Here is a 9,001-nt window from a genome sequence, read left to right as displayed (position 1 = left end):
CTATGTTATGCATCTGTATTCATTTGCTAAAGGCTGTCAAAGTACCACAGACTGGGTGGCTTAAATTTATTTATTTTTAATTCTGGAGGCTAGAAGTTCAAGATCGAGGTATTACAGAATTTTCTTCTTAGGCCTCTCTCCTTGGCTTGTAGATGGCTGTCGGCCCCCTGTGCCTTCCCAGGATCTTCCTGTGTATGTCCTAATTTCATATAAGAGCACCAGTCCTATTGGATTAGGGCCCACCCTGGTGACCTTCTTCAACCTTAGTTAGCTCATCTAAAAATACAGTCATAGTCTGAGGTACTGAGGGGACATGACTCAACATGAATTCCGGGGACACAATTCCACCTGTAACAGTATCTAACAAATTTAATAATTAACCTGTAAAAGACTCTACATTCATAGAAGACCATTGATAGAGTCGGGTAGTTGGGAACAACTTGTGTGCATATGGTCATTGACATTACTCGGATGTAGAAATTTTCTAAAAAAAATGGTGATTTATTTTGCTTTAACATACAATGGTAAATATATTGGGATCATCAAGTTTTAAAATTTGCTGGTCCTACTTCACACATTATAATACTAATGTAAGCTCATTAGTTCTTCCATTTCATTGTAGGAAAGGGATCCAATTAACACCTACCAGCAGCTTGGCTAAAAATGGACATTAAAATCAGATAACACATCATTGTAAATATAAAGTACTTTTCTCCAAATGTGTATAAAAGTTTTGAAACAATCACTGCCTGCTCCACAGGACAATTTGGATTTTAAAAATGTTCCAGACCAGGAATAGCATAGCCCTGTGTAACAATACTTATAATAGTTTAAACAATATTTTATCAAAGGCTTTTGCACTTGACATTTGAAAGAGAGAAACAGTAGCCAAGGAACTGCATAACCAAAAAATGAAAATTTATAAAATATTTCCACCACTATTTAAATGACAGATTTAATCAAGCAATAGTAAAAAATATCAAAACAAAAAACATAATAATACAACCTTCTGTTTAAAATAATAGCACTGTTCTGCCTCTTTTCCACTGAATTTTACATATGAACAGACTATATATACTGTTTTTTTCAGAGAAATGTCCATTTGGTCTGTCACACAAGTCAGGCTCACACTGAATCCTTCCGCTTCTGAGGATATACAACTCCATGATGTTTCCATATTTCCAACATTCTGGGTCAAGTGCAATGTCTGAAGTATAATACATTTCTCTTTCTCCTTTACACAGTGCAGAGTATACAGGCTTAGGTTATGTAGCTTCACTTTTACTCCAGGTCACTGTCTTTTTCTAAATTCAAGGCGGTATTCAACGGAGTGCAGTAGTTTGGCTTGTCGGAAGGTACAAAGCCGGGCAGACACACACACTTATAGGAACCTTCGGTGTTGATACACTTGGCATTCTTGCAGAGAGACATCCGGTTGTTCAACTCATCACATTCGTTGACATCTGCAATAAGCCAAACCACGCAGGTAAGCAAGCTTCAACATCACTGCGGGAGGAAATGCAATCTACACCCTACCTGAGGCATCTGGCCTGAACACAGCCTGGCTATTCTGTGCTCTCCCCACAGTAAACTGCATAGTCTTTCCCATTATTGTCTGTCTGTTTCAATTACGTGCAAGAGAAATACTACTTTCTAGATCTTAAAAAGGTGATTATCCAGGAGGTTCTAGAATTTCTTTCCCTGTTTGTTATTTAACACAACAGGGACCATTTTGTCAGCTTGACTTTTTATAGTCAAACCTTAAGAAAGCTGGAACAACTATCCTACTTCTAAATTCCTCTCTGCACATACAGAAGAACTGTTAGGTTGTCAAGAGAAATACAGAGAGCCTCTGAGCAGCCTCTCTAAAGGTTTAAGTTACTTTCTTAGATTTCTTTCCACAGGAAAGAAAGGCTCTATGCACTGGAAACACCTTTAATAACCCAGGTTACCTTTTTTTTTTTAGACCCACCTCAGATTGAGACTAACAAAACTGAAGTGGGGAAACTACACGACAGAGCAAAACAGCCACAAAAATAGAGGAAAAAAAATGCTACAAGTCAAGGGTCATTTAGCAAGGAGGCCAACAGGCTCAGGAACACAGCCTCAATCACATGGTAAGGATAAACATATTTTTACTGTTTTCTTAAAAGTAAGAGGGAAGGCAATGTGAGAGTTGTGAAAAGAACTTTCTCTAAAATGGAAGTTGTATTTTCTTTTTCATCTGTATTCCCCTCTTGCTGGTGTCAGGTATTCAGGGAAAACATTTGCTGCAGAGTCAAAAGCTCAATTTAAAAGAGTCAAACTAATTACCCCAAACTTTCTGGCCTTTCCTCCATAGGTATGTACCATTTATATGAATTCTTAAATATCAACTTTTTAAAAATTTGTGGTAAAATATATGGAACATAAAATTGACCATTTTAACCATTTTTGAGTTGATAGTCCAGTGGCATTAAGTACCTTCACATTTTTGTGTAATCGTCACCACTATCCATCTCCAGAACTTTTCTCATCTTCCCAAACTGAAGCTCTGCAAATCTTAAATGTACTAGATTGTCTGAGGTCCAGCCACAGGGCATTGAGGAAAAGAGTAATTTCCCATCAAATACATATGATTCTTACCAACACAGGTCATCTTGGCCATATCCAAGTGATACCCATCAAAGCAATCGCAGGTGTAACCTTCCTGCACCCTGACACAGCGCCCGTTTTCACAGCCATTGAGGATGCCACATTCTTCAGCCTGCAACTCCTCAAAGCTATTTAAAAAACCTGGAAGGGAAAGGACAGGAGGCAGGTTAGAAATTTTCAACCTCTTACACCGTTTTTTAAAATGACATGATCATTAAGGTTATGGTTCATCATACATACATATTTCCAATTCCTTAAAGATAGCATTAAAATTTAAGCAAATATATCTGTACACGATATTAAGCAAACTCTTACCAACCTTGGGTAGGTTGTACAAATTAGCCCCACATCTTGAATTCTGATGTGCTACATTAAAAATCACATAAAACGATACAGCAAGTAGGGTATTTGTTTTTGCCCTTAATTATTAAAATTTTTTGTCTAAGATTTTAAATTTCCTGAGTTCTCAGTAGGGTAAATGTCAGAACATCTTTCAGGATAGAACCGATGGAACTCACTATGAGAGAAGACATTTGCTAAGACGCACGAGCATTGGAGGCAGTGCTCTTTCATTGGGAGTTCCCAGGCGTGGAGAAAAGCCAGGCTGGCCTTGCCATGTGAGGTCTGTTTGCTCTGGCTTTGGAATGAGCCTTACAAAAGGGCTCTTGGGGGATCAAAGGATAAAAGCAGTAAATGTGACTCAAAACATCCTGATAAACGAGAAATACATCATATTTCTGTTTAGAAAACCAAAATTCTTTTAAAGAAAACAAAGAAGCTCTTGTTTGGCTCTTTTTTTTTAGATATCTTTAAACTGATTCAGAGCTAGAGTTTAGCAATACAAAAACAATGTAGCCAGGCATCAAGAATATTTTCCTCTGTTTCTAGAGAGGAAAGTTGTAAATATAAATCCACCGTGACCCAAACACACTGTTGATGTGGGGGGGTCTCATCCTCTCCCCCACCTTCTGAAGGTACCATGTATTTGCTTTTTCTTTTTTTATATAAATTTATTTATTTTTGGCTGCGCTGGGTCTTCGTTGCTGTGCAAGGTTTTCTGTAGTTGCCGCGAGTGGGGACTACTCTTTGTTGCGGTGTGCGGGCTTCTCATTGCAGTGGCTTCTCTCGTTGCAGAGCAGGGGCTCTAGCGCAGGCTTCAGCAGTTGTGGCTCACGGGCTCTAGAGCATAGGCTCAGTCATTGTGGTGCACGGGCTTAGTTGCTCTGCAGCGTGTGGGATCTTCCTGGACCAGGGCTTGAACCTGTGTCCCCTGCATTCGCAGGCAGATTCTTAACCACTGCACCACCAGGGAAGCCCCACGTATTAGCTTTTAAGGGGGAAAAAAAAAAAATCAACCTAGGGTCAGAACTCTCCATCTGGCCTTTGAAGTAATTCTCCAGTCGAACTGCAGGGGGCAGCAAAATATCATTTCTTACGCAGGGCTGTAATGTCTAACAATGATTTTAAAAATTAATACATCTAAAAAGGAAAAAAATACGACTGGGCATCAAGACTGTCAGCAGATCCTGAAGCCAGTTTGAGAAATATTGACAAGAAAGTCAACCTATGGAAATATTTCAAAGTCCAGGTAACACAGCAAAGTTCATTTTAACTAGTAAAATTATGTTTATTACAGAAATTAAAACATGAAATTAAAATTTGAAACTCCTATACGCACATTAAGCAGACTCCCCAAAATACTTCTACAGGACTCTAAAACAACAGCAGTCAGCAAAGGACAGCCCGTGCTCTAAAGTGGGCCTGCTACCTATTTTTATAAATGAAGTTTACTGGAACACAGCCTCACCTATTTGCTAGTATCTCTCTGTGGCTGCTTTCCTGATTCCAGAGCACAGTTGAGTAGCTGCAAAAGAGACTATATAGGCTGCAAAGCCTACAAATTTTACTATCTGGCATTTACTATCTGGCATCTCTGCTCTAGAAAATTCCGGTTTTAGAAATACTGCTCTAACAAAGGTGATACCAGTCATTAGCCCAACTTTCTTAAACAGAAAGGCACAAGATGATGAATAATAAAGGTGGTGTGATTCAGCCTCTCTTTTACTATCTTACCCCATACGATTATGTCTTCAGTTAGGGCCAGAGATCCTGGTCTAGGAAGGAGGAGCTATTTCTCTGCAACTTGTAAGAAATTTAAAGGCCCTTACATAGTCAAAGCTGGGGGTCTTCCAACTGCATCTGCAACTTCCTATGTTGCTAAACAGGAAATTGACCTGATACCAACATGCTTATTTCTTAACATTTGTAGTGAATTTTAAAAGTTTTAAAGCAATGACAGCTTTAAAAAAAAAAAAAAAAACTACATAAGCCAGAACATTTCAACATTAAAATTCCTGGCATCTGAACTATAATGCATTAGAGGCTGCACACACAAGCCATGGGATTGTGTCAGAGTTACATGTAGATTTACCCTGGTATTTTGGATTTATGGGGCAGGCAAACTGTACTTTCTTTCAACTTTAATATTTCTTCTCCCTTTCTTTTTTAAAGTAAATGTTTACTGACCTATAAATATATACACAGAAGTGTAGAAATCATAAGTGCACAGGCTTATAGCTGTCAATGTATTTAAGCACATTTCTTGAAGTAGTGCATGACTATTTGTGGTTGATTAAAAGAAAATCTAAGGCAGGGGTCCCCAACCCCTGGGCTACGGACCAGTGCTGGTCCATGGCCTGTTAGGAACCGGACCGCACAGCAGGAGGTGAGCGGCCCCCAAGTGAGTGAAGCTTCATCTGCAGCTCCCCATTGCTCGCATTACCGCCTGAGCTCCACCTCCTGTTAGCATTATGGTGAGTTGTATAATTATTTCATTATATGTTACAAAGTAATAATAAAGTGCACAATAAATGTAATGTGCTTGAATCATCCTGAAACCACCACCACCACCCCCCCCCCCGCCCATCTGTGGAAAATTTGTCTTCCACAAAACCAGTCCCTGGTGCCAAAAAGGTTGGGGACCACTGATCTAAGGTGTTAGAAGTTAGGATCGTGGTTACCCTGAGGGGGTGGGAGGGCGGCTGGGAAAAGGGAACCAGGGGTCCTTCTGGATGCTGGCAATGCTCTAGATCCACTCAGGTCTAGAAGACCCAACCCAGCTGATTTAATAGAATGCTGTTTTCATGTAAATTTTAAAGCAGTTTTAATTTGGCTGAAGGATCAATATACTGCATACTTTAAAAAACAAAAGGAAAGAAGGGAGAGAGGGAAGGAGGAAAACACTCTTTGGCTCAGAACTGAAGTAGCTCCAGAGGCAGCCACAAAGCTTGTGTTGCTCCTCAGGACCCAGGTCACAGCTAGTTTGCTTTGTGCATAGGTGAAAGTTCCCAAAAAAAGAACAGCATCGCTGTATTTTATAATTTCAGCAGTGTCTCCTAAGTCCTAACCCCAACTACCTGGTCTGCAGGGATTCTGTCTTGAAAATCTGGAGCAGCTTCACTTGCTGCAAGGAGGCCCCCTCTGTAGGATGTGGAACAGGCACCTGGACTCCACTACTCTAGTCCCATTCTTGAAGGCAGACAACCCATTATCTACTGATATTTCAATTTGTACCATCCCATTTTTCAGACTTCACATAAGTAGTCTGTATTTGAAAGCTCTGGTCTCTCCCCCAGACATATTTATCAGGGACACTCTGGTTGTACATTTAGGCATTTACTTTCTAAATGGGAACAGGATTCACACATACACACTCCACCTCCCATTTGAAAAGTCTGCTCACAAATCCAGGAAAAGCATCACACATCATTTCTTACTTAATAAACCCCCTCACAAGTGAATTCTAAAAATTAATCTCTGACCAGGAGAGCAATCAATCATTTTATCTCTCATTCTAAGAGAATGGACTTGAGGACATGGGGAGGGGGAAGGGTAAGCTGGGATGATGTGAGAGAGTGGCATGGACATATATACACTACCAAATGTAAGTAGATAGCTAGGGGGAAGCAGCTGCATAGCACAGGGTGATCAGCTCAGTGCTTTGTGACCACCTAGAGAGGTGGGATAGGGAGGGTGGGAGGGAGACGCAAGAGGGAGGGGATATGGGGATATATGTACGTATAGCTGATTCACTTTGTTATACAGCAGAAACTAACACAACATTGTAAAGCAACTACAATAAAGATATTAAAAAAAATCAACTCAGTACAGTTAATACCATTTCCTTGTATGAAAAAAGACTACAATATAACCAAGCTATCAAGAAAACTCTGACCCTTAAACTAGGCCACCACTTCATGGGTAAAAAAATGATTTTGTCATGGAAATTATAACAAATAAGATTTTCTTTAAAGAAAATAAACGTCCCAAAGCAATCTACAGATTCAATGCAATCCCTATCAAATCACCAATGGCATTTTTTACAGAACTAGAACAAAAAATCTTAAAATTTGTATGGAGACACAAAATACCCTGAATAGCCAAAGCAGTCTTGAGGGAAAAAAGCAGAGCTGGAGGAGTCAGACTCCCTGACTTCAGACTATACTTCAAAGCTACAGTAGTCAAGACAATATGGTACTGGCACAAAAACAGAAATATAGATCAATGGAACAAGATAGAAAGCCCAGAGATAAACCCACGCACCTACGGTCCACTAATCTATGACAAAGGAGGCAAGGATATACAATGGAGAAAAGACAGCCTCTTCAATAAGTGGTGCTGGGAAAACTGGACAGCTCCATGTAAAAGAATGAAATTAGAACACTCCCTAACACCATACATAAAAATAAACTCAAAATGGATTCGAGACCTAAATGTAAGACTGGACACTATAAAACAGAGGAAAACATAGGAAGAACACTCTTTGACATAAATCACAGCAAGATCTTTTTTGATCCACCTCCTAGAGTAATGGAAATAAAAACAAAAATAAACAAATGGGACCTAATGAAACTTCAAAGCTTTTGCACAGCAAAGGAAACCATAAACAAGATGAAAAGACAACCCTCAGAATGGGAGAAAATATTTGCAAATGAAGCAACGGACAAAGGATTAATCTCCAAAATATATAAACAGCTCATGCAGCTCAATATTAAAAAAACAACCCAATCCAAAAATGGGCAGAAGAGCTAAATACACATTTCTCCAAAGACACACAGATGGCCAAGAAGCACATGAAAAGCTGCTCAACATCACTAATTATTAGAGAAATGCAAATCAAAACTACAATGAGGTATCACCTCACACCAGTTAGAATGGGCATCATCAGAAAATCTACAAACAACAAATGCTGGAGAGGGTGTGGAGAAAAGGGAACCCTCTTGCACTGTTGGTGGGAATGTAAATTGATACAGCCACTATGGAGAACAGTATGGAGTTTCCTTAAAAAGCTAAAAATAGAATTACCATATGATCCAGCAATCCCACTACTGAGCATATACCCAGAGAAAACCATAATTCAAAAAGACACATGCACCCCAATGTTCACTGCAGCACTATTTACAGTAGCCAGGTCATGGAAGCAACCTAAATGCCCATTGACAGATGAATGCATAAAGAAGTTGTGGTACATATATACAATGGAATATTACTCAGCCATAAAAAGGAACAAAATTGGGTCATTTGTTGAGACGTGGATGGATCTAGAGACTGTCATACAGAGTGAAGTAAGTCAGAAAGAGAAAAATATCATATATTAATGCATATATGTGGAACCTAGAAAAATGGTACAGATGAACCTGTTTGCAGGGCAGAAATTGAGACACAGATGTAGAGAACAAACGTATGGACACCAAGGGGGGAAAGTGGTGGGGGGGTGGGGGTGGTGGTGGGATGAATTGGGAGATTGGGATTGACATGTATACACTGATGTGTATAAAATGGATGACTAATAAGAACCTGCTGTCTAAAAAAATAAATAAAATTCAAAAAATAAAGAAAACAAACATAACAGCATTCCCACCAGTGAGACTCATAATCTGATCCGGTGGTTCTCAAACTTCAGTGTACGTAAGGATTACTCAGAGGGCTGGTAAAGCCGATTGGTGGGTCTCACCCCGGTATCTGATTCAGCAGGTCTACAGCATAGCTTGCAAATTTGCATTTCTTACAAGTTCTCAGGGACTACATTTTGAGAACCACTGACTAAACTGCAGAACCACAATTTAGTTCCAAAATAACTAAAAAATGTTGCTTACGGTCCTGAATGAAGTAGGGATCAGCTTCGGGAGCGTATTGTTCACTGAAGTCGACCAAGGCATCCTGTCCATATGGCTGCCGGCGTCCCGTGACGGGGATGTTACACAGCTGGGCATAGTCATCTAAGAAGGAAATGACAATGAACGTGACACACCATCACTGTTTGCTCGCACCTGGATGCACCCAGTCACCACGTGCCCCATCTCCCACA

General features: G+C 39.8%; 1 protein-coding gene across 12 annotated transcripts in view; it reads right to left on the bottom strand.

Annotated features, from left to right (window-relative positions):
* Positions 1 to 480: 480 nt before the first annotated feature.
* Positions 481 to 9,001, bottom strand: part of LTBP1 (latent transforming growth factor beta binding protein 1) — a 419,947-nt gene continuing 411,426 nt past the window's right edge. For all 12 annotated transcript variants that reach the window (XM_061210616.1, XM_061210619.1, XM_061210618.1 and 9 more), the window contains 3 exons: positions 8,790 to 8,912; positions 2,626 to 2,775; positions 481 to 1,463 (listed from right to left, as the gene is read on the bottom strand). In XM_061210616.1, the coding sequence (XP_061066599.1) occupies positions 1,282 to 1,463; positions 2,626 to 2,775; positions 8,790 to 8,912 (455 nt within the window). In that variant the 3' untranslated portion in view covers positions 481 to 1,281. The remainder of the gene's footprint in view (positions 1,464 to 2,625; positions 2,776 to 8,789; positions 8,913 to 9,001) is intronic.

The sequence above is a fragment of the Eubalaena glacialis genome, chromosome 14 (genome assembly GCF_028564815.1).
Source record: "Eubalaena glacialis isolate mEubGla1 chromosome 14, mEubGla1.1.hap2.+ XY, whole genome shotgun sequence".
NCBI lineage: Eukaryota > Metazoa > Chordata > Mammalia > Artiodactyla > Balaenidae > Eubalaena > Eubalaena glacialis.
Note: the sequence above shows the minus strand (reverse complement) of the source record. Positions and strands in the feature narration are given on the sequence as shown.